The sequence below is a fragment of the Oncorhynchus tshawytscha genome, linkage group LG20 (assembly GCF_018296145.1).
Source record: "Oncorhynchus tshawytscha isolate Ot180627B linkage group LG20, Otsh_v2.0, whole genome shotgun sequence".
NCBI classification, from domain to species: Eukaryota; Metazoa; Chordata; class Actinopteri; order Salmoniformes; family Salmonidae; genus Oncorhynchus; species Oncorhynchus tshawytscha.
In genome coordinates this window covers 27823945-27850898 of record NC_056448.1, presented here as the reverse complement: position 1 = coordinate 27850898, position 26954 = coordinate 27823945, and the positions used below count along the sequence as shown (strand labels likewise).

The following is a 26954-nucleotide window of genomic DNA, read 5'->3' as shown; positions in this document are numbered from 1 at the left end:
CATTGTTTGTAATCTATGTATGCTTGTGTTCCCTCATGCGCTTTATGTATTGGTTTGTAGTTAATAAAATAAAATAAATGTTTAAAAATATATATATTTCCGTTAGGGGACGCTTCCTCTGAAGTGCGTGTGTGCACAAACTCAATTCAACCTCCACGCCGTCTTAACATCGCAATTTTTGGGGGAACTTTGGCAAAGCGTCAAGTCTATAAAACTTATTGCGCTGTTCGTGGCAATCTAGTTTTGAGGAAATAAAAATGTATTGAGATCAGTTGTTTCATCGATGAGAAACTGTGCAGAATGTCGGCCCAGTTTCATCGATGAGAAACTGTGCAGAATGTCGGCCCAGTTTCACCGTCTCGCACTCCACGCGACTGGACGTGTCAGGGTTATCCCTTCTATCTGTGACGCGCTGTCAGCTGACTGCAGTAAATTCACCAACCTTCGCTGCAAACACAGACCAGCAGCTGGAGGAACCACATATTCTTGTTCGTCTATCTCTCCGAACTAAACAATGGCAAGCCAGTCCCAGGGTATCCAGCAGCTTTTGCAAGCTGAAAAACGTGCTGCAGAAAAAGTAGCAGAAGCCCGCAAACGTAAGTTAAAATCTGCTGTCATTCAGCGGCGTAGATAAACTAAGCTAGCTAACGTTAGCTTGATTGGCTAACAAAGTTTCTGGAAGATAACTAGTTTTAATGGCATAAGTAAAATTTTAACTATAACAGCTACTGTAATAAACCTCAGATTTGACAGCCAACATATATATTTATTCCTATCTGCAAAGTGTGAAGATGGCAAGGCCTTCAATCCAAGATGACTAGCTACCTAGCCAGCAGATCCGACCCGCTGCGCTATTAGGTTCGGACAAACTTCCTGTATAGATTTAATGGCGTTTAAGACAACCGTGAACTCGTCAGTAACCTTCAGGTCGGAACTTTAGAAAGAGGCCCCAGTTCCTTACTTGGAATTCCGAGTTGGGTGACCATTCAAAATGATTTTGTTTCCCTGTCGGAGCTCGTTTAAAAAAAATGTTGCCTCTGTCTTAAAGGGAAAATTGATATCTAAATGTATCCTTTACCCTTCAGTCTAACTCCAACGGTTGGTTTCCCAGACCCAGATTAGGCTACCTCTGGACTAAACACTTAAATGGATATTCTCCACTGAACATGGTTTTTAGCCCCAGACTAGGTCTAGACTTAAAATCTGTCTTGACAGTAGGCTACTTGCTTCTTTCCTCACAATTCTTTCACTAAGTCTCATTTCCCTATGAAACAATAGGATTTCACTTCCTATTTTGTCAGGAACCACACAACAAACTGCGTAGTTGGGAAAACTTGATTGAATGGAGAATTGAATCAATGTTTATTTCACTTACTAGGCCTAAGTGCATATTGTTTCTTCTGTTTGATCAGGTAAGAACCGTCGGCTGAAGCAGGCCAAGGAGGAAGCCCAGGCGGAGATTGAGCAGTACCGTATGCAGAGGGAGAAGGATTTTAAGACCAAGGAGGCTGCGGTGAGACACTGGGGGGACCGTTTTAATTTGCAAATGGGAAACATGAGTCATATTTTCCTAATCATAAGGCACTGTAGTTGGTAGCTAAATTGATAAGACCTTAACACTGGCCATATAATAACTTATTTAATACTTACTGTATGTTTGAAGTGATTTGTCTTGTAAGGTGGCCATTCTTCCATTTTTCCATTAGGCTCTTGGATCCCATGGTAACTCTGCTGTAGAGGTGGACAAAGAGACTGTGGGCAAGATGGGTAGCATCCAGACCAGCTACCAGCAGAACCGGGAAGGGGTGCTGGGCAACCTGCTTAAGATGGTGTGTGACATCAAGCCAGAGATCCATGTCAATTACCGTTTTGCTGGTTAAACCCGCTCATAACAACCCCTTATTAAACTAAGGAAACACTGAGACACTCTCATTGCACTGCCATCAGTTGATACGTGTTTCATTGACACATCTACTACACCCATGCATGGTGCAAACCTCTTGGCCTGCCTGCTCATAACTTTAATGCTATACCCACAAGTTTATTTTCTCTATAAGTATAATCAACAGATGTGTATATGATTCAAATAGGTATACCTTTGTCCAGTAAAATATAAAGCATATTCACTCTGTTGGTTAGTCAAAGCAGGCAGAGGTTATTTTGGTCTTATGCAGTGTCTCTGTTTCCCATCTTCATCGCTTGTAGTATCAAGGTTTTTATGTAAAGGTTAGTGTGTGTGTGTCTTTCTGTGCAATGTTTATTAATATGGACATATTGTTATTGTTTTATTTGTGGAGACCAAAATACAGTGCTTATTTCACTTAATGGACTGTTAGGCCTGGGAAAAAAAGATTGCTGTTTTATTTGTATGTTTCCCTGCTGTCCCAATTTGATTTTTAATCTATATGAATATATTATCCTGTATAGTGGATGTTCCTCTGTTCACAGCAATCTAATAGTGTTCTTGTGGTTTATTCTTGAGTGACTGAAGTGACCATATCCTGTTTTCCTAATTTATTTCCTAAATTCTACAGCTAATGTAGAATTTGCTAGAGGTTGTGAGATTCCTCACCCCAAGTGCCCTGTGGTATGTTGTTTAGCTAGACTGTTAGAACCAGCCTGATTGCTCTGTTCACTGAAATAGAATGGTGAATGCAGCAATAAGGCTGGTTCCACCAGACCAGATGTGTCCAGCAGCCCAATACAGGAATACTGGAACAGACCAAAGAAAGCAGAACAACTGCAGCCATGTCTGTGACTTCTGGATAAGACATCATACATTGACAATCTTGATATAGCTGCCCCTGCTGAGTTTACATGCCTTTTGTGCTCAAAGTACTTCATAAAGTACCACTTTTATCCTCCAGAGGACACTACAACATCCCAATATATACATGTAATCTCAGAACTGATTTAGGTAAAGAATGCTCGTTTCCTCAAACAATAGTTTTAGTACATCAAATTATTCTGTTTGATAATTTTTTATTTACCCTTTATTTAACTAGGCAAGTCTGTTAAGAACAAATTCTTATTAACAATGACGGTCTACCCAGCTAAACCCTAACCCGGAAGACGCTGGGCCAATTGTGCGCTGCCCTATGGGACTCACAATTGCGGCTGGTTGTGATACAGGCGGGAATCGAACCAGGGTCTGTAGTGACGCCTCTAGTACTGAGACGCAGTGCCTTAGACTGGGAGCCCCAACATTGATTTTTAATTTACAGTATGCTTTTGATCATTAACATGTAATGTGGCTACAGGTAAGAGTTCACCTCTAAAATACACACATTGAGAATATCTGTAAATGAAAACGTACACATGTTTGTTTTTTGATGGTAACATGAAATTCACAGATGTTATACGATGTTATGTAGGTTTATAACATGTCGACATTGTACGACATCGCGTCATCGTTCGAGCTGCCATGTGGCGGGGGTTTCTACTAGTTACCACAGCCACAAAATCGTGAAAACAAAATATGCGTCATCGTTCGAGCTGCCATGTGGCGGGGGGGGGTTTCTACTAGTTACCACAGCCACAAAATCGTGAAAACAAAATATGACTTTTTGGTCTTAATTTAAATGTTAGGTTTAAATCATATTGTAGAAATGGGGGGGGGGGGGTTATGACTTTGTGGCTGTGGTAACTAGTGACGACGGAACTGCTTGCCCTGAACGGTCGTCTGATTGGCTACCATATGAAAACATGCGTGCTACGTCTACATTTTCCTGGTTTGTCAAAAGTCATTTTGCTGTGGTTGTTATACTTAAGTGTGACGTGTGGTGTCGGCGTTTTGCCAGTAGAGTAAACGGGAATCTGGACGTTCATTTGAAAGCTCATAGTTAATCATTCGGTTGTGCGTTATTGAGACCAAAGAAAATCCCGCTGGAACCGAGTTCACTATATGTTGTGAGGTAAGCGCGTACATGCCCAGACTATCCTCTCTCGCTTGTGTTTGACCTCTGTATGAAGCTAGCTACGAGGCAAAGCTAGTAGTCTAGCAAGTACTGGAGTTATATATTTTTTGAGGTATCGTGCAACTTCAACCATCTCACAATTTAAGCCAAATGTTCTAAATATCTATCCTGGCATTTTTATCGAATGTATGATTTTCATCAAGTCAGTTGTGGTTGAGAAACACTTGGATTTTGTATTCGCTAGTTGCAGTAAACAAAACGCTTCTGTTCTGTTGCCAACGACTCATTGATCTCTCCACTTCTAGGTTTCACGTGGCCCTTTTCCATTATGCTCTACCTATTCTGAAACAAGTAGCTAGGCTATCAAGACCGTTAGATCAAATTGTCATGCTTGTTAAATTGTCATCTTCAGCACAACCACAAACTTAAAATATACTCAATATTTCAATGTGTATTCCCTATTCCACAACTGGAACTTAAGGCTACAAATATGCAACAGTACGTTCTACTTATTTAAATGTTTTAGGCTAATTCAAATTGCAGCCTTTTCAGAGCGATGATGAAACATGTAACCAACTGTGGGCCCCTATAGGCTCCGTGCACTACGGTAGGATTCCGCTTTCGTTGCTTTTCAATACCTATTCCATGTCGGAACACGACCCATTAGTTATCCCCTCTCTGTAACAGAAAAGTGGACATTTTAATGTGCCTACAGACCAAAGGTGCCATGACCTATTGGTAATTATTTATGGCAGACCAAAAGTACAGTAGAAAAGGTCAAGACCCGACAACCAGAATAAATGTATGTCATCTATTTTATATATCATGGTCGGTACTCACTGATTTTATTGTGGGAAGTCTGCTTTTAAATTGCACTTGACAGCCACGGCAAACTGCCCCAATGCACACATCTATGGTCTTCAGAGATTAAGAGGCTGTTCATCAAGATCTGCCCTTCCATCTTTTTGATATAACTTTCTATTAGATTGCTCTGGAATAACAGAGTAACTCATAACTGGCTTTGTCATATTTTCATTTACTCTCAGATATGTGGATTGGAGGAATGTTTGAGTGGGTCTGAGGGAAACAGTGCCCTATTGTCTCTGTGTATTAGGAGGACAGGGTGACAGTATCCAATGGGCCAGGCTGTCCTCTAGCTCTGTTGTAGTTGGCCTTCTTTCTCATTGGCATCACTCCGATGTGACTGAAACTTGTTTGCCTGGCAAGGCTTCTCATTCTCAACAACGGGTTTACTTTACGGACAGACTTATACTTAGGCTAGTTAATAAAGGCAGTAGGGGACAACTATATTTGACTATGACTTAAATTCCCTCCGCCAGGCTTAACTGACCCGCTTAGAATTGAAGTAGATTCTTAGTGATTGTTTGGATCTTGATTATTGATTGAAATAATCAAGATCAAAACAATCTACTTCAAATTCTAAGCGGGTCAGTTAAGCCTGGCGGAGGGAATTTAAGTCAGAATGAGAACGTTTTATGTCCTGCAAACAAAAAAAGCCATTGATCTGTTTCTGGAACCCCTTTGCAGATTTCCTGAAACCATTTGGGTCACACACAACCATTCTATTCCATGAATGGTCCTATATGAGATTCCTGCTATTTATAATACACAAAGCATTGGAATGATAACACAAATGACAGGTACAGTTAAATAAGGCTTAAACACTTGTAAATCAAAGATGGAATGATGAGAGTGTGATCAGAATGTAATGGAGAAAATCATGTTTGAATTGGCAACCTTTTGGTTATTGTACCTCAACCTGTATTGTTCCACACTATCAGGCTTTAAAAGGTGGAATGTAGGCCTACATTGCCAATTTATTATTTTAGCTAGCCTGTGAAGCAACTAGCTAGCTACCCTTTACAGTACTGTATTTGCCTCAAGTAGTGGCTCTTGTGCATTCATTAGGAATGTGTTTGAAGTCTGGCAATTATGCAGCATGTTGGGCAAAATGTGGTAAGTGGTGTACTGTTAACCATGAAAGGATTAGGCTTAGGTCTACTTGATTATGTGGGGTCATTGATTGTGATATCGTACAGTGCATTATTTTTGACTATCGTTTTGATAATATCACAATGTTATTTTTGCATTAGTTTGCTGTACCTGCACCAAAACTAGTTTGTTACCATCTTTTTAAATAGGTAGCCCATTTGTTAGCAGCACTTTAATTTCAGTGACTGATCAAAACATGGCTCTCTTGTCCCTCTGCAGCAAACATATGGTGTTGGAACATCGAATCGCAATACATATAAAATTGTGAGATTCACAACTTGTATCGTGAGCTCCCTGGCATTTCCCAGCCATAGTACACACACTTGAGTAAATTGTAGTCTTCACTAAATCATTGAATTATCATGTCTAACGACAATGTTTCAGTTTGTGCAATCATAGAATGTTTTGTTGGTAATTGTCTCAATGGTAATTTTGGTTCCTTACATTTGTACTCTGCGCTATTTACTGCACATTTCATAATTGATTCAGTCACTCATCGTTGGTTGGGATTGTTATGAGCCAGTTTTATAAGCTGACCTTTCATAAAAGCTGTACGTCGGCCTTGACACCTTTGACCTACTTTTAAATCATGTTTTTAAAAACTGGAGGTGAGAGTAATAAAAATAATCCTCAGCAATCTACAGAGTATCCCATAATGACAAAGCGAAAATAGATTTTTAGACATGTTTGCATATGTATTAAAAATAAAAGACGGAAGTGCCTTATTTACATAAACACCCCCCCCAACCCCTCTTTTTACGCTGCTGCTACTCTCTGTTTATCGTATATGCATAGTCATTTTAACTATACATTCATGTACATACTACCTCAATTGGGCCGACCAGTCAGTGCTCCCGCACATTGGCTAACCGGGCTATCTGCATTGTGTCCCACCCACCAACCCCTCTTTTACGCTACTGCTACTCTCTGTTCATCATATATGCATAGTCACTTTAACCATATCTACATGTACATACTACCTCAAATCAACCTGACTAACCGGTGTCTGTATATAGCCTCGCTACTGTAAATAGCCTGTCTTTTTACTGTTTTATTTCTTTACCTACCTATTGTTCACCTAATACATTTTTTTGCACTTGGTTAGAGCCTGTAAGTAAGCATTTCACTGTAAGGTGTACACCTGTTGTATTCGGCGCATGTGACAAACTTTGGTTTGATTTATTCAGACCCTTTGCTATGAGACTCAATTGAGCTCAGGTGCATCCTGTTTCCATTGATCATCATTGAGCAGTTTCAACAACTTGATTTAGAGTCCACCTGTGGTAAATTCAATTGATTTGGAGATGATTTGGAAAGGCACGCACCTGTCTATATAAGGTCCCACAGTTGACAGTGCATGTCAGAGCAAAAACCAGGCCATGAGGTCGAAGGAATTGTCCGTAGAGCTCTGAGACCAGATTGTGTTGAAGCACAGATCTGGGGAAGAGTACCAAAAAATGTCTGCAGCATTGAAGGTCCCTAAGAACACAGTGGCCTCCATCATTCTTAAATGGAAGAAGTAACTCTCCAAATACAGGTGTGCCAAGCTTGTAGCTTCACACCCAATAAGACTTGAGGCTGTAATCGCTGCCAAAGGTGCTTCAACAAAGTACTGAGTAAAGGGTCTGAATACTTATGTAAATGTAATATTTCTGTTTTTTTCTATTTAATACATTTGCAAAAATTAGTCTTTGTCGTTTATGGGGTATTGTGTGTAGATTGATGAGCTTTATTCTTTTGAATCCATTTTAGAATAAGTAATGTAGCATGAATTTTTCCATATTTTGTTATCTGAATACTTTCCGAATGCACTGTACATGTAATATTCCCTCAATGTTTTGTCACTGAGCAAATTTCAGGTCCCGCTGAGCGCAAACTTCAATAAGCTACGTAGCCAATAGGCACTGCACTCGACACATTTATGGAATTGCTTATTCCAGTTACTAATAAGCATGTACCCATTAACCTCTTAGCACACGGATCCCGTTATCGGGATCAAAATCGACAACATCCGGTGAATCTGGAGTGCGCCAAATTACAAAATTGTAATATTAAACATTCATGAACATACAAGTGTCTTACATCATTTAAAAGATTAACTGCTTGTTAATCCAACCGTGTTGTCAGATTTCAAAAAGGCTTTCCGGCAAAAGCACACCATGTGATTATCTGAGGACAGTGCCCCACATCAAAATACTTTTTCAAACCAGCACAGGCGTCGCAAAATCCAAAATAGCTCGAAACTAAAGCACTTACCTTTGAAGATCGTCCTCTGTTTGCAATCCCAAGGGTCCCAGCAACACAATGAATGGTTGTTTGTGTTGAAGTCCTTCTTTATATCCCAATAGTTGGTGCGCTTGATTCAGTAATCCACTCATTCAACATGCATACAAACAAATCCAAAAAGTTTAAGTTTGTCCAAACTAGTCAAACGATGTTTCTAATTAATCCTCAGGTACTCAAATTTGATTGTTTATTTAGATAATACAGACTGAGAATTGTATGTTCAATAGGGAAGATGAAGAGCGCACATCTCATTCATGTGCGCAACAAGACTACTTTTCTAATTAGACACCTTGGGAAAAACATTTATTTGTATCTCCCATAGACTAGCATTGAAATGGCCTGTGACGACCCCCCCCATCCAATGCTACCAATTATATGCATATCCTTCTGGGCCTGAGTAACAGGCAGTTTACTTTAGGCAAGTCATTCATCTTAACTTCCTAACACTGCCCCCTAGCCCTAAGAGCTTTTAAGAAAATGACTAAAAACTGTTAAATCCCAGTTGATTGAATTTAAAAAATGGTATGGTTGAGGGATGATGCAGAATGAATTGAAAATAAGTCTGGCTGCACAACTGATTGGCAAATTGAAATCATTTGACTAAATTGATTAAAAAGAAGAAACTACACTATGAAACAAAGATGAATGATGGTATAAAAAAAAAAAGCTTTGGATCACCTTAAATTCTTGGAAAAAAGCCACATTCAGCCCCATCATTCATTGAATCAGATGGCTCCTTTGTAGCAAAACCAACTGATATTGCCAATTACTTTCATGATTTTTTAAATTGTTAAGATTAGCAAATTTAGGCATGACATGCCAGCAACAAATGCAGACACTACACATCCAAGTGTATCTGACCAAATTATGAAATTCAAGCATTGTAATTTTAAATTCTGTGAAGTTAGTGTCGAAGAGGTGAAGAATTGATTGTTCTCTATCAACAATGACAAGCCACCGGGGTCTGACAACTTGTATGGAAAATTACTGAGGATAATAGCGGATGATATTGCCACCTCCTATTTGCCCTATTTTCACTTTAAGCCTACTAGCATGTGTGTGCCCCCTGGCCTGGAGGGAAGCAAAAGTAATTCCTTTACATAAGAATAGTAAAGCCCCCTTTACAGGCTCCAATGGCTGACCAATCAGCCTGTTACCTACCCGTAGTAACCTTTTGGAAAAAAGTGTTTGACCAGATACAATGCTATTTGAAAGTAAACCTATTGACGACAAACTTCCAGCATGCTTATAGAGAAGGACATTCATCAAGCACAGCACTTACACAAATGACTGATTGGCTGAGAGAAGGGGGGCTGTTTTGTTAGACTTAAGTGCGGCTTTTAACACTTAACAAAGAGTTGCAGTTAGTTTCAGTGGGTGGCAAGGAATAAGTTAGTCCCTAAATATTTATATTACTCAAAGCATTGTATTTGGGACAAATCATTCACTAAACCCTAAACCTCAACTACATCTCGTGTGGTCAGGTGCCACAAAAAAGGATGTAGGAAAATGGCAATTGGTTCAGAACCTTATGGAACAGCGGGGACTGTGAAGCAACACATGCCTCCACACACATATACAAATAGGCAGAGGATAGCATCATTTGTCTGTTCTCTGTAATAATGTATGGGAATAATAATGCAATTTATTTTGTAAAGTGGTTTCTTGCATCAAACAATTTTCAGTCACCTCCTTGTCTGAAAGAGAAGTAGATAAACAGGTAATTGTCAAGCGCTGCATGTTTTTTCCCCCCAAAAAGTCTCATGGAATGTAGGCCCACATTGAACACCCCACATTGGCTGATAGTGTAGGCTGAATGATATAACATGTTTAAAATGTTATGGGATGCTGTGCAACTTCCAGCTCACGTTTACTGTGAACCCTGAAGTTGTACCCGCTTTAAGTTGCAGTTTCAGACTAGAGGTCGACCGATTAATCGGAATGGACGATTAATTAGGGCCGATTTTCAAGATTTCATAACAATCGGAAATCAGTATTTTTGGACACCGATTTGGACAATTTAAACAAAAAAAATAATATATATATATATTATACTTTTTTTAAAAGTACACCGTTTTTATTTAATCTTGATTTAACTAGGCAAGTCAGTTAAGAACACATTCTTATTTTCAATGATGGCCTAGGAACTAGAGGTCGACCGATTATGATCTTTCAATACCGTTTAATCTGACTTTTTTATGTTTTTTAAATTAAATTTCTAATAATGACAATTACAACAATACTGAGTGAACACTTAACTTAATATAATACATCCATAAAATCAATTTGCCTCAAATAAATAATGAAACGTGTTCAATTTGGCTTAAATAATGCAAAAACAAAGTGTTGGAGAAAGTAAAAGTGCAATATGTGCCATGTAAAAAAGCTAACGTATGCGTTCCTTGCTCAGAACATGAGAACATATGAAAGCTGGTAGTTCCTTTTAACATGAGTCTTCAATATTCCAAGGTAAGAGGTTTTAGGTTGTAGTTAATATAGTATTTATAGGACTATTTCTCTCTATACCATCTGTATTTCATATACATTTGACTATTGGATGTTCTTATAGGCACTATAGTATTGCCAGTGTAACAGTATAGCTTCCGTCCCTCTCCCCCCCTACCTGGGTTCGAACCAGGAACACATCGACAACAGCCACACTCGAAGCAGCGTTACCCATCACTCCACAAAAGCCACAACCCCTGCAGAGCAAGGGGAGTAACTACTCCAAGTCTCAGAGCGAGTGACATTTGAAACGCTGTTGGCGCACACCCCGCTAACTAGCTAGCCATTTCACATCGGTTACACCAGACATTAGGCTGATAGGCTTGAAGTCATAAACAGCGCTGTTTTTGCGAAGAGCTGCTGGCAAAACGCACGGAAGTGCTGTTTGAATGAATGTTTACGGACCTGCTGCCGCTCAGTCAGACTGCTCTATCAAATCAGACTAAATTAGAACATAATAACAGGTCATTAATATGGTCCAATCCGGAAACTCATTTGGAAAACAAAATGTTTATTCTTTCAGTGAAATACAGAACTTTTCCTTATTTTATCTTACGGGTGGCATCCCTAAGTCTAAATATTCTTGTTACATTGCACAACCTTCAATGTTATGTCATAATTGCGTACAATTCTGGCAAATTAGTTCGCAATGAGTCAGGCGGCCCAAACTGTTGCATATACACTGACTCTGCGTGCAATGAACGCAAGAGAAGTGACACAATTTCACCTGGTTAATATTGCCTGCTAACCTGGATTTCTTTTAGCTAAATATGCAGGTTTAAAAATATATACTTCTGTGTATTGATTTTAAGAAAGACATTGGTGTTTGTGGTTAGGTACAGTCCAACGATTGTGCTTTTTTTCGCAAATGCGCTTTTGTTAAATCATCCCCCAGCGTTGCATCGATTATATGCCAGGCAGGACATGCTAGATAAACTAGTAATATCATCAACCATGTGTAGTTATAACTAATGATTGTGATTGTTTTTAAGATAAGTTTAATGCTAGCGAGCAACTTACCTTGGCTTCTACTGCATTCGCGTAACAAGCAGTCTCCTTGTGGAGTGCAACGAGAGGCAGGTGGTTATAGCGTTGGACTAGTTAACTGTAAGGTCGCAAGATTGGATCCCCCGAGCTTACAAGGTGAAAATCTGTGGTTCTGCCCCTGAACAAGGCAGTTAACCCACTGTTCCTAGGCCGTCATTGAAAATAAGAATGTGTTCTTAACTGACTTGCCTGGTTAAATAAAGGTATTAAAAAAAATCGGCGCCAAAAAATACCAATTTCCGATTGTTATGATAACTTGAAATCGGCCCTAATTAATCGGCCATTCCGATTAATCTGTCAACCTCTATTGCCTAGTTAAATAAAGGTTACACACACCACACTGACCAAAAAATGATGTTGTTGGCATTTACATATGTCCCCATTGCCAGTAAAACATAATCAAAACATCAAAAACATTGGATAAACAAATCTGTATACAGTGTGTGCGTATGAAGTAAGGCAGTCAATAGGCCATAGTGGTGAAGTAATTACAAGTTAGCAATTAACACTGGAGTGATAGATGTGCAGATGAGCATGTGCAAGTAGAAATCCTGGTGTGCAAAAGAGCAGAAAAAAACAAATATGGGGATGAGGTAGGTAGTTGATTGGATGGGCCATTTACAGATGGGCTGTGTGCAGCTGTAGCGATCGATAAGCTGCTCTGACAGCTGATGCTTGAAGTTCGTGAGGGAGATGTAAGTCTTCAACTTCAGTGATTTTTGAAGCTAGTACTGTCTAACTCCGGTCGGGCAACATCTGAAAAATAGCACACTTGGTAGTGTGTACCGGTGCTCAACCAGTAAGCGAATAGCCAAAATCACGCATGACAGAGAACGGTTGATTGTCAAGGGCAATGAATACCATTATCTTGGTGTTAATGAATTTCGCCTTTGAGTTGTCTTGCTGAAAAGTTCTTACTCTTTCAAATGACTTGTTGACTGCTTGATCCACACAGCTGACATTATCGGCAAGGTTGGGAATGCTGTGTTGCACGTGTTGCGTAACATTTTACGTGGCGTCATTACGTCATGTACCTACGTTCTATAGGTATGCACAGTACCTTTTGACAGCAGTTTTTAACATCAGCATTAAACTAGACATCGGGCCAATACGGATGTTGGGATTTTTAGCTAATATCGTCCAATTCTGATATGTTTACCGATTTTATTTTTATATCGTACATCCCTTCTAGTCACTTTAATAATGTTTACATATCTTGCATTATTCATCTCATATGTATATACTATTCTACTATATTTTAGTCTTTGCTACTCTGACATTGCTCGTCCGTATAATTATATATTCTTTAATTCCATTCCTTTACCTAGATTTGTGTATTAGGTACATGTTGTGAAATTGTTCTACATTACTTGTTAGATGATATTGTACTGTCGGAGCTAGAGAAATGGGCATTTCGCTACACCCACAATATCTGCTAAACATGCATATTAGTTGTGTTCTATGCATCAGCATTCAGTTTATGATCAATTATTTTGATCAGGAAAGTTTTATTTTATTTGTATTTTTTTTTTTTAACAATATAGCGTAACAGATAGCGTAAACAGCCGTTTCGGTTTTAGAAAAGATAAAAGGTTGTTGGCGCAGCAAACAACAGTGACAGGACATCCCATTATTTCTTCAGTTGGCTGTTTTGTCCAGCACGTATGTTTTTGGATGTGTTTTAAAGGGGCAATCCGCAGTTGCTACATTCATTTTTGGGGAGGGGGGGGGCACCATGTTATTGGCTGGATCAAAGGAAATGAGAGGCAGAATGGTCACATGAGGCGGACAGTCATGAGAAGGCAGATTAGTGCACTTCGGCATGACTCATTCACTCCCACTCTCTCAAGCAGGCGAGCACACTCAGGATCAGACTACACACCTGTACACATTGATGGGTTGCATGAACACTCGCACACATTGACAAGTATCTTGTCATTGATTTGGCTGTAACAGAAGTTCTGCATGTGGTGAGACATTTGGGTAAGTAAAAAAATAATAATAATAACTGGAATAACAATATTTCATAATTATCGAATCAATAATGTTTATGCTTCCATTTTAATAATGTACATTTCCTTGTTGTATGAAATATACTTCAGCTGTTTTTACTTCTTTGCATGCGCCAATGCATCTTTTTGGTTGTTCTGGAAAAAAGCATGGACTCCGTTAATTATTTTCCTGCTTTATGTATAGCCCAACTGAGTGGGCTAATATGAAGGGATTAGGCTAATTAACTATTACCCACTGTACTTTGACCGACTGAGAGCAGTCTTTTGTAATTTGAGTCATATCTACATGAATGATGAAAATCATTCTTTGTTGTAACTGTCTTCAACCATTGTGTAGCCTACTATAGTTTCCACTCGGGTACAAAACAGTTTACTGAGGATTTACTTTGGTTAAAGATCAGAGTTCTTACGTTTATGATTCCAAGGACTTGCAGGAACATTTCACAATGGCTTTTATAACCTCATGTGGAGTGTGATTATATTCACAGTTCTTTGAACTCTGAGAGACACAGTGCTGTGTAACACGACTTTAGACTGTTCTTGTCTTGCTTTAAAGGGCACAATGGTCTTCGCTTTGGACTTTTCAGCAACTGCTAAGAATTTAAGGTTGACTTTGATGGAATGTTTATTTCTAAACCTAAGAAGACTGACGTGTTGGACTTAACGCTAAGAGGGACACCACCCATTATGAATAGCCTGTCTTCATAACACTGTTTTTGAGTAGTACGGTCAATTTCGTTGTACTTGGTCATAATGTCTACCTGCGTCTTGACTGTTTCTTTTGGTGAGGATTACGCCCTTTGAACATATGGGCCAACTTCTCACTGTGGCAACAACTGAGTGTAGCAGAGCTGAGTAAAAAAATATGAGAACAGATGTCTTGACTGGCAGGTTAATTGATGTGATTTTGGGTCTTTTCATTTTGATTCTCGATGTCTGTTTTCCTTGTCCCCTGATGTCATTGGTTTCTGCCTCAGGGTGTCCCAGACATTTGGTGTAACATGTTTTTCTCTAATTTAATAACATTAATGTCCATTAAGTGGGCATTTATTGGGTTATAAAGGCAGTTTTCTACGGATGTGGCCTCTGGTTGTTTGGCCATTAAATTAGTAATGGTCCTGGTAGAGCTCTTGAGTCAAATAGCAAATTTTTCCAGCTTGATTGATTGCGCACTCTCATGTAGGGAGTGAAGGTGCTTTCAAGGTGCCATGGCTAGTAGACATGGATGACTCGAACTGTGTATGAAATAGCCTTGGCACACAGTTGTCCAAACTGGCTTCACAGTTCTTGGGACCATGTGGTTCTGTTTGTAGCCTAAAATGTGCTTTCCTCAATTTAGGTACTTTTAACATCCAAACACAACTATAATTAGCCTAACTACCAGGAATTGCATTATCAATACCTAGATTACAAACTGGCAAAGCTGCAATCGTTATCTTGGCCTACAAATGTTCATAGTCTGAATACTGTGCTTCTTTTTGCACGTCCTTGATGTCCAAGGAAATGGTTTCAACCAGCATTTACAATACACCCCAGTCAGCGTTCTCCACCAGTGGGTTCAGTACAGTACGTTGAGGGGTTCATGGTTACAACACCTCTCACAATCACCATCTCTCCAAAGTAATAACACTAGGCACTTTGGAGAATTTGACTGACTTGTTTAATTATGGTGTTAACTTTTTAATCAGTGCTAACCCAGGAGCATTAGAGAGGATCTGGGGCTTGTCCTCAAGCTGGTGCTGGTGGCACGGCGCCAAGCCCAGGACCAGGCTACTCCAAGTCTGAGTGGTTACCCCCTTCATCCCTCTTCAAGCTCACAGAGTCAAACACAGACCTGGACCTCACTTAAATTTGTCGTATACACCTGGAAAATGTAATGGTGGTTGCTTTCCTCATCAAGCAGGAGAGACACTGAATGTTTTGCGCAGGAGGAGAATAAGTAGAAGTCACAAAGTGCTGCTTAGGCCTTAGAGTTTGGGGGGGGGGGTGCGTTTGTTTTTGGGCTGATTTCTGTCTCGGCTTCAAAAGAAGCTTCAAACATGAATTTTTGCAACATTTTTGGCACAGCTGAATACCTAGGCCAATTTGGGTGATTCCGTGGGAAGGTTAACCTGAGCATTCCCAAATAAAGTTATGAATTTCCAAATGAGGTCTATATGTTAGAGTTCTGGCTTTATTTGAAAAGTAGGAAAGTGTATGAATTTTGGCCAATTCAGAGTAGGAGGGCAAGACTCAAAGGCTTTTCAGCCAATCATGTGACCAACCACCCTGTTTCGGTCCTATGTAGAAACATTTTGAAATGGTGTTTCTTACATTGGATAAAAGTAGAGACTCCGAACTAGAATGGGGAAAGTAATGCTGCTTTGAAAGTTGATGAACTTGTAACACCTTTTGAGAAAATGGCCTGTGACTTTTGGTACACCTACTGGAAAGCTCTGCTTTGTCTACACCGGCTATTCTCAAACTGGGGTACGCGCAATGCCGTCGGGGGTACGCCAAATAAAAATGTGATTCACATTTTCAAATAGTTCATTTAGATTTTCCAACAGGGCTATACATTTGGGTGATGTTTCTTTCTCTCGTCTGAGTAGCATCGTTTCACTGGCAATAATAAAATTAAACCATCTAGTGTTCAGCGAAATAACAGAATGTCAAATAATTAACATCCAGGCACATTAACCTGTCTAGGACTAGCGGAACCCCCCAGAAAGAAATAGAGAGAATGAATCACTAACCTTTGATCTTCATCAGATGACACTCATAGGACTTCATGTTTCACAATACATGTATGTTTTGTTTGATAAAGTTTATATTTATATCAACAAATCTGAGTTTACATTGGCGCGTTACGTTCAGTAGTTCTAAAACATGCGGTGATATTGCAGAGAGCCACGTCAATTTACAGAAATAAACATTGATAAAGATACGACTATTATACAAACTTCTCCTTAATGCAACCGCTGTGTCAGATTTCAAAAAAACTTTACGGAAAAAGCAAACCATGCAATAATCTGAGTACAGCGGTCAGACAACAAAGCAGCCAAAAAGATATCCGCCATATTGGGTGGTCGACATTAGTCAGAAATAGCATTATAAATATTCACTTACCTTTTGATCTTCATCAGAATGCACTCCCAGGAATCTCAGTTCCACAAATGTTTGTTTTGTTCGATAATGTCCATCATTCATGTCCAAATAGCTTCTTTTGTTAAACAAATCCAAAAGCGCGTTCAGGTCCAGCCGAACATCGGACGAAAAGTTCCGTTACAGCCCATAGAAACTTGTCAATCATTAGGATATTTTTATCATAAATCTTCAATAATGTTCCAACCTGAGAATTCCTATGTCTGTCGAAAAGCAATGAAACGAGAGCTAACTCTCGTGACCGCGGCTGTGGCAATCTGCCAGACACCTGGCTCATTCCTCTCTCATTCGGTCCCACTTCACAGTAGAATCCTCAAACAAAGTTCTAAATACTGTTGACATCTAGTTGAAGCCTTAGGAAGTGCAACAACCAATATCCCACTGTATATACAATAGGGGCTGAGTTTAAAAATAAATAAAAACTACAAGCCTCAGATTTCCCACTTCCTGGTTGGATTTTTCCGGTTTTTGCCTGCGTACTATTGTTTGTACATATGAGTTCTGTTATACACAGACATCATTCAAACAGTTTTAGAAACTTCAGAGTGTTTTCTATCCAATACTACTAATAATATGCATATATTAGCACCTGGGACAGAGTAGCAGGCAGTTTACTCTGGGCACCTTACTCATCCAAGCTATTCAATACTGCCCCCCTGTCACCAAGAAGTTAAAGGCGCACAGTCAACTTAGTGTATGTAAACTTCTGACCCACTGGAATTGTGATACAGTGAAATCTGTCTGAACAATTGTTGGAAATGCACAAAGTAGATGTCCTTAACCGACTTGCCAAAACTATAGTTTGTTAATAAATGTGTGGAGTGGTTGAAAAACCTGTGTGTAATTAATATATATATTACACACACACACACACACACACACACACACACACACACACGTCTACCATTCAAAAGTTTGGAGTCACTTAGAAATGTCCTTGTTTTTGAAAGCAAAGCGTGTTATTTAAAAAAAAAAAATTTTTGTCCATTTAAAAAAAACCCCCACTTAAATCAGAAATAGTTTAAACATTGTTAATGTTGTAAATTACTATTGTTGCTGGAAACGGCAGATTTTATTTATGGAATATCTACATGTGCTTACATAGGCCCATTATCAGCAACCATCACTCCTGTGTTCCAATGGCATGTTAGCTAATCCAAGTGTATCATTTTAAAAGGCTAATTGATCATTAGAAAACCCTTTTGCAATTTATGTTAACACAGCTGAAAACTGTTCTGATTTAAAGAAGCAATAAAACTGGGTTTCTTTAGACTAGTTGAGCATCAGCATTTGTGGGCTCGATTGCAGGCTCAAAATGGCTAGAAACAAAGACCTTTCTTCTGAAACTCGTCAGTCTATTCTTGCTTTGAGAAATGAAGGCTATATTTTTATGTTTGGGTGTGATGACTGCTATTAAAGCTACATGTAATTTTTCAATCCTGAAGTACCAGGACCTTTTTAACGTTCCAAATTACCAAAAACTGTTATCATAAATTTTGATGATAATCTTTAAAATGTAAAGTCTAACATCCATAACGGTTGTTTTTCCTCTCTAAAGTACTAACGAAAATGACAAATGATAAATTATAATTTTTGTGTTCAGACATGCCTTTCCTCCTTAATGAATATCCATGTTTTGACCTATGTCGAACAAACTCAGACTTTTGCTAATATGTTCAGAAAAAGCTTGGCCTACATGTAACACCAATAATGCTTCATATTTGCGTTTTACAACATGCCAATATTTAGAAGTCTGCTTTCTTGAGTATACACCCCCCCCCAAGGTGTACTGTAGACGCACACATCAAACGTTTCATTTATATTTGCTTTGAAACATTAAGATGTGATTTTGTGTGCAAATGTAATGTTCATACTGCTGGAATCGCCTACCTACAACAAAAACAACCTGTCACCGACAAATGTGTGTAAAGGTGAGAAGTATGCGTGACGTATTATTTTTGTCTCTATTTCCTGGTTCTTGCAGTACTACATTCGAGACGAACATGGACCACACGAACCATGACCATGACCACAGCAAAATGGCTGGCAGCATGGCTCCTCCCATGGTCACAGGCTCCCACGAGGATCATCTAGGGGGAGGTGGAGGGGGCCATATGATGGTGAGTGAGCTTGGCACTCTGAAAAATAAATCAGTCACACACTAATTTCTCTCTGTTACAATGTGGGATGTACTTATGCTTGATCCAGCAATGCGGTCCGGAGGCGGTGACGCAATTGCGGGGGCCAATTCAAGCTCTGTACTGCATCGCCGTGCTCCTCCCCAAAAAATTTCATAATTCTGAGGGCTCCGTATAGCTCCTCATTGATATGATTGGTTGACGGTATGTGGGGGCGGTACATCCTGCATAAACACAAACTCACTCCCTTAACAACTTCCTCCACAACAGCTCTGCTCCACGAAATGCAAGAATTACGAATGCCCTGACTTTTGAAGAGGCCGTATCGCAGTTAATGCTATATGTTCAATGCAGACACTAATGACCATAAATTGGCTTTTAGGCTTATCACCCCATCTCTGCACTTCCTACGACCTCTTCACAAAGTTGTAAATCTGATTCAGATGAATGGTTTTAATTCAACTCTAGTTCAAACGGCCTGCTTGACATTTCTCTCTGCTGTGTGAGCTGAATCAAATTAAATGTTATTGGTCACATACACATGGTTAGCAGATGCTATTGGTCACATGCACATGGTTAGCAGATGCTATTGGTCACATGCACATGGTTAGCAGATGCTATTGGTCACATGCACATGGTTAGCAGATGCTATTGGTCACATGCACATGGTTAGCAGATGCTATTGGTCACATGCACATGGTTAGCAGATGCTATTGGTCACATGCACATGGTTAGCAGATGCTATTGGTCACATGCACATGGTTAGCAGATGCTATTGGTCACATGCACATGGTTAGCAGATGCTATTGGTCACATGCACATGGTTAGCAGATGCTATTGGTCACATGCACATGGTTAGCAGATGCTATTGGTCACATGCACATGGTTAGCAGATGCTATTGGTCACATGCACATGGTTAGCCGATGCTATTGGTCACATGCACATGGTTAGCCGATGCTATTGCAAGTGTAGCGAAAAGACTTTGCTTCTAGTTCCTACAGTCCAGCAATATCTAACAGTAATATCTAACAATGCCACCGCAAAACCTAATACACACGTCTAAGTAAAGGAATGGAATAATGTATAAATATATGGATGAGCAATGTCAGAGCGGCATAGGCTAAGATGCAATAGATAGTATAGAATACATATGAGATGATTAATGCAAGATATACAGTTGAAGTCAGAAGTTTACATAAACTTAGGTTGGAGTCATTAAAACTTGTTTTTCAACCACTCCACAAACTTCTTGTTAACAAACTATAGTTTTGGCAAGTTGGTTAGGACATCTACTTTGTGCATGACAAGTAATTTTTCCAACAATTGTTTACAGACCGATTATTTCACTTATTTCACTTATTCACTGTATCACAATTCCAGTGGGTCAGAAGTTTACATACACTAAGTTGACTGTGCCTTTAAACAACTTGGAAAATTCCATAAAATTATGTCAAGGCTTTAGAAGCTTCTGATAGGCTAATTGATGTAATATGAGTGAATTGGAGGTGTACCTCTGGATGTATTTCAAGGCCTATGGGTTCAAGTCTGTATATAGGCAGCAGCCTCTCTCAGCTAGTGATGGCTGTTTAACAGTCTGATGGCCTTGAGACTGAAAAATAGCATCTGTCTCTCTGCTTTGATGCACCTGTACTGAACATGCAGCTGCTCGGGTGGATGTTGTCCTTGATGATCTTTTTGGCCTTCCTGTGACATCGGGTGTTGTAGGTGTCCTGGAAGGCAGGTAGTTTCATCTGGCGAGCCCTGCGGTTGTGGGCGGTGCAGTTGCTGTACCATACAGTGATACAGCCCGACAGGATGCTCACAATCTCGCAAGTTTTAGGTGACAAGCCAAATTTCTTCAGCCTCCTGAGGTTGAAGAGGCGCTGTTGCGCCTTCACACCGTCTGTGTGGGAGGACCATTTCTGTTTGTCCTTGATGTGTACGCCAAGGAACTTAACTTTCTATTGTCTCTACTGCTGTCCTGTGCATAGGGGGGTGCTCCCTCTGCTGTTTCCACAATCATCTCTGTTTTGTTGACGTTGTGATGTTATTTTCCTGACACCACACTCTGAGTGCCCTCCTCTCCCTGTAGGCTGTCTCGTCGTTGTTGGTAATCAAGCCTGCTACTGTTGTTGTCTGCAAACCTGATGATTGAGTTGAAGGTGTGCATGGCCACACGGTCATGGTGAACAGGGAGTACAGGAGGGGGCTAAGCACTCACCCTTGTGGGGCCCCAGTGTTGAGGATCAGTGAAGTGGAGATGTTTCCCACATTCACCACCTGGGAGCGGCCCGTCAGGAAGTCCAGGACCCAGTTGCACATGGTGGGGTTCAGACCCAGGGCCTCAAGCTTAATGATGAGCTTGGAGGATACTATGGTGTTGAATGCTGAGCTGTAGTCAATGAACAACATTCTTACATAGGTATTCCTCTTGTCCAGATGGGATAGGGCAGTGTGATGGCAATTGCATCGTCTGTGGATCTATTGGGACAGTAAGCAAATTGAAGTGGGTGTAGGGTGACCGGTAATGTGGAGGTGATATGATCCTTGACTAGTCTCTCAAAGCACTTCATGGTGACCGAAGTGAGTGCTATGAGGCAATAGTCATTTAGTTTAGATACCTTTGCATTCTTGGGTACAGGAACAATGGTGGCCCTCTTGAAGCATGCGGGAACAGCAGACTGGGATAGGAAGGGATTGAATATGTCTGTAAACACACCTGCACATCTGTGCATGCTATGGATGCCGCCTGGGCCAGCAGCCCTGCGAGGGTTAACACATTTAAATGTCTTACTCACGTCGGCCACAGAGGAGAGCCCACAGTCCTTGGTAGCTGGCTGTGTCAGTGGCACTCTGTTATCCTCAAAGCGGGCAAAGAACATGTTTAGCTTGTCTAGTAGCAAGACGTCGGTGTCTGCGACGTGGCTGATTTTCCGTTTGTAGTCCGTGTTTGTCTGTAAACCCCTTGGCTCTATAGGTGTGATACAATTTTTTAAAATTGTTTTCTGTCCCTCTTCTCCAGAAAATGACATTCTACTTTGGCTACACAAACGTGGAGCTGCTGTTTGCAAGCCTTGTCATCAACACACCTGGAGGTAAGTTAGTGTGTGTTCCCAGAATGTATTTTCAGACTTGAAATGTAATGCAAAAAGTATTTTATGTATTGACCATGGCCATTGATTATTCATAAAACTAAAAATAATATTGGTTAGATAGTCAGTCAATTATTTAACATGTCTCCTCTTTCAGAGATGGTGGCGGCCTGCTTTGGTTGTTTCCTGCTGGCTGTGCTCTACGAGGGGCTGAAGATTGGCAGGGAGTTCCTGCTGAGGAGGAACCAGGTCAACGTGCGTTATAACTCCATGCCTGTCCCGGGGGCAGACGGCACCATGGTCATGGAGACCCACAAGACTGTAGGGTAAGTTAGACAACCAAGCAACAGGACTCCTTACTAACCGGACACATAGTAGTACTGCAGTGAAGTGGTCCATTTTACACCCCAATAATGAGACTTCTAGACATTGCAGTTCAAAAGGGCTACGCGCTCCATATCAACTTGCAGTAGGAAAATGTGAAGCCTCACTGTATGTGGCGAATGTTGTAGATATAACAGGAGTTTTTAAATGGCTTAGTTTGCCACTAACACCTGACTTGCAGAGTGCTGTCAATTAGTTTATTTGAAAACAACTTTTTTTTAACCATCCTGTTTCCCCCTCTCCCCTGCAGCCAGCGGATGCTGAGTATGGCACACTTGCTGCAGACGGTGTTACACATCATCCAGGTGGTGGTCAGCTATTTCCTCATGTTGGTCTTCATGACCTACAATGCTTATCTGTGTATCGCCGTTGCAGCCGGGGCAGGCGTCGGATACTTCTTATTCAGCTGGAAAAAGGCTGTGGTTGTTGATATCACCGAACACTGTCACTAATAGCCCCCCCCTGGTCTCTCTTCATCCTCCACCCACACACACACATACATTCACACACAGGTATTCTCCATTTAATCGGCATCATCATGCATCCAGTTTTATATACGTTTATCTTATTTAAATGGTTCACGTTGTCACACAAAAGTTGCTTGATGGAAAATGTGAATTACGACTGAGCTTTTACATTTGTGACATTCAAGTCTGTCCTTTTAGTAGGTCCAGAAGACTACCCTCGACAACTAGCATGATGTTGGTATTCCAAATGCTGGCTTCTGTTATACCAACACCACTCCTGTCTGGCTCCACAGCTGTCAAGGGCCAAACATCCACTTCCCCCAGTCGTGCCATTCTTCCATTCTGTTTTTGTTATTGCGCAACAACCAGTGCAGGTTCATCCTTGTAGCACTGGGGCTCTAGGCTCTTCTGCTCAGAGAGCTATTTATGACCCTTACAACCTCTCTCATTGAAGATCATTGTGAATAGGGCCCAGAGTTTTTCCTGACCCCACCTGGGCCCAAGTTAAAGCCAATGTGTTCTTCTGAAGCCTTGTCATATCTGCATTCCATCTGACAATCTGGCGGGGGGGTCTAACATAATCAGGGTCTCTCAACTACAGGAGTCAAAGGTCATACTTGGGATTGTGTGGAGATGGTGGGGCAGCTCTGGCTGTATGACTAAGCCTTACTAAACCCTTTGCCTTAAAGGAGGGAAACATGACAGCCTAGGCCAACTGTAGTCTACTGACAAGTGCCAGTGCTATTTTAAAGAAGTTTGTCCAGTGGACAAGCAGTCAAGTACAGTACACTTTAAATGTTGTGTGATTATATACATTAGTGTAATGCAGCAGAGCGCGACAACCTTTGAGATCCTCTTCATGAGACACACTGCTATGCAGTGTTCAATTTTGGTAGTTTATGAATGACAACCTCATTATTTACCAATGACACTTGGCACTCGAAGGTTTGATCTGACACACAAATGTAAATTGACTCTCGTACATCAAGAAGCCAATATAAAATGTTCATAATATAACTTGGGAGTAACTTTTGGTGCATTCATTCAATAGGCTTAAATTAGTTCACATGTCAACACAACATGGACACTAGTGTCCTTATTGGAGAAAGTGCTCAGATCCCAAGGACAAGCAGGGAACTATGGGAAAGTACGAGGATGGATCTAGTGCTTTCTCAGACTGGCCTAGTAACACATGATTACTGCACCTCTTGTGACCTATCGGTGCTTACGCCTCACAGTTCACACTTTGACAGGAGGGGATATCTATGAAGTAGAACCTAAAGAGAAAGTTGTATTTTTAGTTTCTTGATTATAATTTTTTTCATCTCTGAGAAATGACTAGTAAATGTTTATCAGTTGCCTAAAGCTGTGTTTTACACAGGCAGTCTGATTCTGATCTTTTAATGATTTGGCAATAGAGCTGATTTGATTGGTTAAAGGACCAATTCGCGGAAATGTCAGAATTGTCTGTCTCTGTAGACCGGCAGGCCAATTCAGATTTTTTGTTTTTTTGTTGTTGCACTCAGTTAATTGGTCTTTTGACCAATCAGATCTGGAAAAATATTGGTTGTAGAAAGATCTGATGTGATTGGACAAAAGACCAATTAGTGGAAAAAATATCAGAATTGAGCTGCTTGTCTAAACACAGCCTTAGTGATGTGCTGTGCCTGGTTTGAGGGTCAAATTCCTAGTTGCTATAACTGGATTTAACTGCCGCACATTCTCATTACATTACAATCAAGCCAGGGACATGAATAGTTGGTGTATACTTGAACATATTATAACTGTTTCTGCTTTACCACATGGGATCATGTATCAAGATTTATTATTATAGTCTACTATACAACTCGAGCGTTGAAGTTAATGGGCCAAAACAGCAGTGGGAGTCTGACTGCCACTCCAGCGCAGCAACAGTGTGAACATTACCTGGACTGTTAAGTCCACAGACATGTCTGTATAGTATGACGTATTTACAGTGCTGTAATCATCTAGAGAAAACAAGTAATAAATGGTATCATTCAAGAACTGTATGTTTGATTCTGTTGCATTCTCATAATGCAGCCTTGAAGGCCAATAAATCTACAATCATACCATTCTAAGTAATAACTGATTAGTTATCAAGTCCATTCCATTTTGCCCCAAAGATGCTACCTTCACCTTCCTGGGACTACCAAGTCTGGATTTTTGTAATGGAGGGAAACCACTACAACAGCTCCCATGAAACGTATTGTACGAAAGGCCACACGCTTTGCATCGCAAGTCATAACATTTCAGGTAAATGCAACAACATTACTTTAGAAGATGTGTGTTATAAGCAAAACATGATCCTCAAACTACACATTTCTTTGTGAAGAGAATTTTGACCTCAGGTAAGCACACAAGTATCCCTGACCATGTCAATAGCATTGTTACTGTGCCATCCCCACACCAACACTGGTTTGAGCAGTCTTGTTAATGTGCCTATTAGGAACCTAAAACTGCAGGTTTCCAAAGAGTGAGGGCAAGGTGTTGGGTTTAGGATGGGGCTTGTAGCTTCTTCTCTCGTTGATCATCTGTTCCCGTGTCTTCCCATCCCCTGTTCCACCGCTGGCCCCCACCATATTACTAAACATAGCCACACCAACAACATCCACTTCATCGCTCTGTTTTTTCCGAATCTGAGAGAGGGGGGCGTAGGTTGTTAGACAGAAGTTCTGGTATGTATAATTCATGTAAAAAAAATAAAGTGCTTTTCTCACACCCAAGGCGCGGATTTTATGCCAATCAAGCGTTTCTTAAAGGAATTTAAGGAACGGGTTGCAGGCAATCCATCAACAACGCAAAGCCTCTTTATTATGCCTTTATACCTGCAGATACTACATTTATCCATGATGCTGTGGCTACTCACCTCAAGCTGTTTCTTGACACACTCAAACTCCTCAGTGTCATCCAACTTCAATTCCAGACGGGTGGGCTTTCTGCGCAGCATATTATATCCACCAATGTTGGCTGTGAAGCAGATGTGCCCAAGGCTGTAAGTACTAACTTCTACTAGATGGCTAAAGACAGAAAGGTGACAGATAAATGATCGAGTGTAATAATATGGCTTGTATTTGCTAAACCACTTAGCTAGCTATACACAATTACTAAACAATAGTTCATGTTAAGGCTACCAAACAAATCAATCACACTAAAATCTCTTTGCAACAACTTGCTAACTTTACTAGCAAGCTGTCAAGCTAACTACATAAAATACTAGTGACAGACCAAGCACGGCTAAAGAGGGCAAAATTGAGCGCTCCATACGTCAATTTGTCTCGGATCCAGTGGTACTCACAAAGAAACAGGCTAATATTTCATATTTGCTTACATTTTGTTAATGTTGTTTATTTGGACAGCAGTAGCTAGACAGCCTATCCCTGTAGAATCCGCTATAAATTGACGAAGGGCTTCTGGGTAACGTAGTTTTCCGCAGTGCACGTGTGGGTATGTTTGACCTTTCCGCTAGATGTCGCTGTGAAATGTGAACAGGCAACCACTTGTGTTTTGATTTTGCTAGCTGGTTGCGGTTCCTGTGTAATTGCGTTATTTCAAACCCAATACTAAAATATAGGTACATTAATCACCTTAAATGTTGAGCATTTTGTCTATTTGGTGATGCTTTTGGCAAACTGCTGAGTTTATCTGACGTTAGCTAGTTAGTCAACGTGTTCTTGTGTAAAGACTACTTTACAAACCCCTATGACTTTGTTAATGTGTCCAAGCCATTTCATTTACTGATTAGGGAGTTGTCCATTTTTGGTCAGCAAATTGATAGTTAGTAAACTACACACTCATTCCATTCATTCATATCTCTGTGTGACTATTGTTTACTCCAGGACAGTATCATTCATTGTGGTGAACAGTGGGACCAGAGATGTCTGACGAGGATGAAGCTCCGCTGGTGAAGAAGACCAGCATTTTCTATGG

At 40.4% G+C, this 26954-nt stretch overlaps 3 protein-coding genes across 6 annotated transcripts; 2 read left to right on the top strand and 1 right to left on the bottom strand.

The window, feature by feature from the left end:
• The first annotated feature begins 392 nt into the window (after positions 1-392).
• LOC112220300 (V-type proton ATPase subunit G 1) lies at positions 393-2451 on the top strand. The gene is made up of 3 exons (XM_024382067.2): positions 393-596; positions 1413-1513; positions 1707-2451. The coding sequence occupies exons 1-3, from the start codon at positions 515-517 to the stop codon at positions 1878-1880; spliced, it is 357 nt and encodes a 118-aa protein (XP_024237835.1). The 5' UTR covers positions 393-514; the 3' UTR covers positions 1881-2451.
• Positions 2452-3119: 668 nt separating this feature from the next.
• Positions 3120-25031, top strand: LOC112220301 (high affinity copper uptake protein 1). Of its 3 annotated transcripts, none has more exons than XM_042302437.1 (5): positions 3120-3260; positions 18909-19044; positions 22086-22158; positions 22313-22481; positions 22790-25031. In XM_042302437.1, exons 2-5 carry the CDS (start codon positions 18928-18930, stop codon positions 22989-22991), a joined length of 561 nt encoding a protein of 186 aa, XP_042158371.1. In that variant the 5' UTR covers positions 3120-3260; positions 18909-18927; the 3' UTR covers positions 22992-25031. The 3 variants fall into 3 exon arrangements, with proteins under 3 accessions (XP_042158371.1, XP_024237836.1, XP_042158370.1); XM_024382068.2 differs by lacking the exon at positions 3120-3260 and adding an exon at positions 3724-3914; XM_042302436.1 differs by lacking the exon at positions 3120-3260 and adding an exon at positions 13605-13751.
• On the bottom strand, positions 23265-26428 carry LOC112220304 (anaphase-promoting complex subunit CDC26). 2 transcript variants are annotated; one of them, XM_024382074.2, is made up of 3 exons: positions 26356-26428; positions 25894-25994; positions 23265-25663 (listed from the first exon to the last, which is right to left on the bottom strand). In XM_024382074.2, exons 2-3 carry the CDS (start codon positions 25972-25974, stop codon positions 25478-25480), a joined length of 267 nt encoding a protein of 88 aa, XP_024237842.1. In that variant the 5' UTR covers positions 25975-25994; positions 26356-26428; the 3' UTR covers positions 23265-25477. The 2 variants fall into 2 exon arrangements, with proteins under 2 accessions (XP_024237842.1, XP_024237841.1); XM_024382073.2 differs by having other exon boundaries at positions 25894-26044; positions 26356-26427.
• Between the last annotated feature and the right edge of the window lie 526 nt (positions 26429-26954).

Coding starts and splice junctions, on each gene's coding strand:
- LOC112220300 (XM_024382067.2), top strand. CDS start 515: ATGGCAAGCCAGTCCCAGGGTATCCAGCAGCTTTTGCAAGCTGAAAAA. Junction 597..1,412: donor AGTAGCAGAAGCCCGCAAAC/GTAAGTTAAAAT, acceptor CTGTTTGATCAG/GTAAGAACCGTCGGCTGAAG. Junction 1,514..1,706: donor TTAAGACCAAGGAGGCTGCG/GTGAGACACTGG, acceptor TTTTTCCATTAG/GCTCTTGGATCCCATGGTAA.
- LOC112220304 (XM_024382074.2), bottom strand. CDS start 25,974: ATGCTGCGCAGAAAGCCCACCCGTCTGGAATTGAAGTTGGATGACACT. Junction 25,664..25,893: donor GTGTCAAGAAACAGCTTGAG/GTGAGTAGCCAC, acceptor CCCCTCTCTCAG/ATTCGGAAAAAACAGAGCGA.
- LOC112220301 (XM_042302437.1), top strand. CDS start 18,928: ATGGACCACACGAACCATGACCATGACCACAGCAAAATGGCTGGCAGC. Junction 19,045..22,085: donor GTGGAGGGGGCCATATGATG/GTGAGTGAGCTT, acceptor CCTCTTCTCCAG/AAAATGACATTCTACTTTGG. Junction 22,482..22,789: donor GAGACCCACAAGACTGTAGG/GTAAGTTAGACA, acceptor TCTCCCCTGCAG/CCAGCGGATGCTGAGTATGG.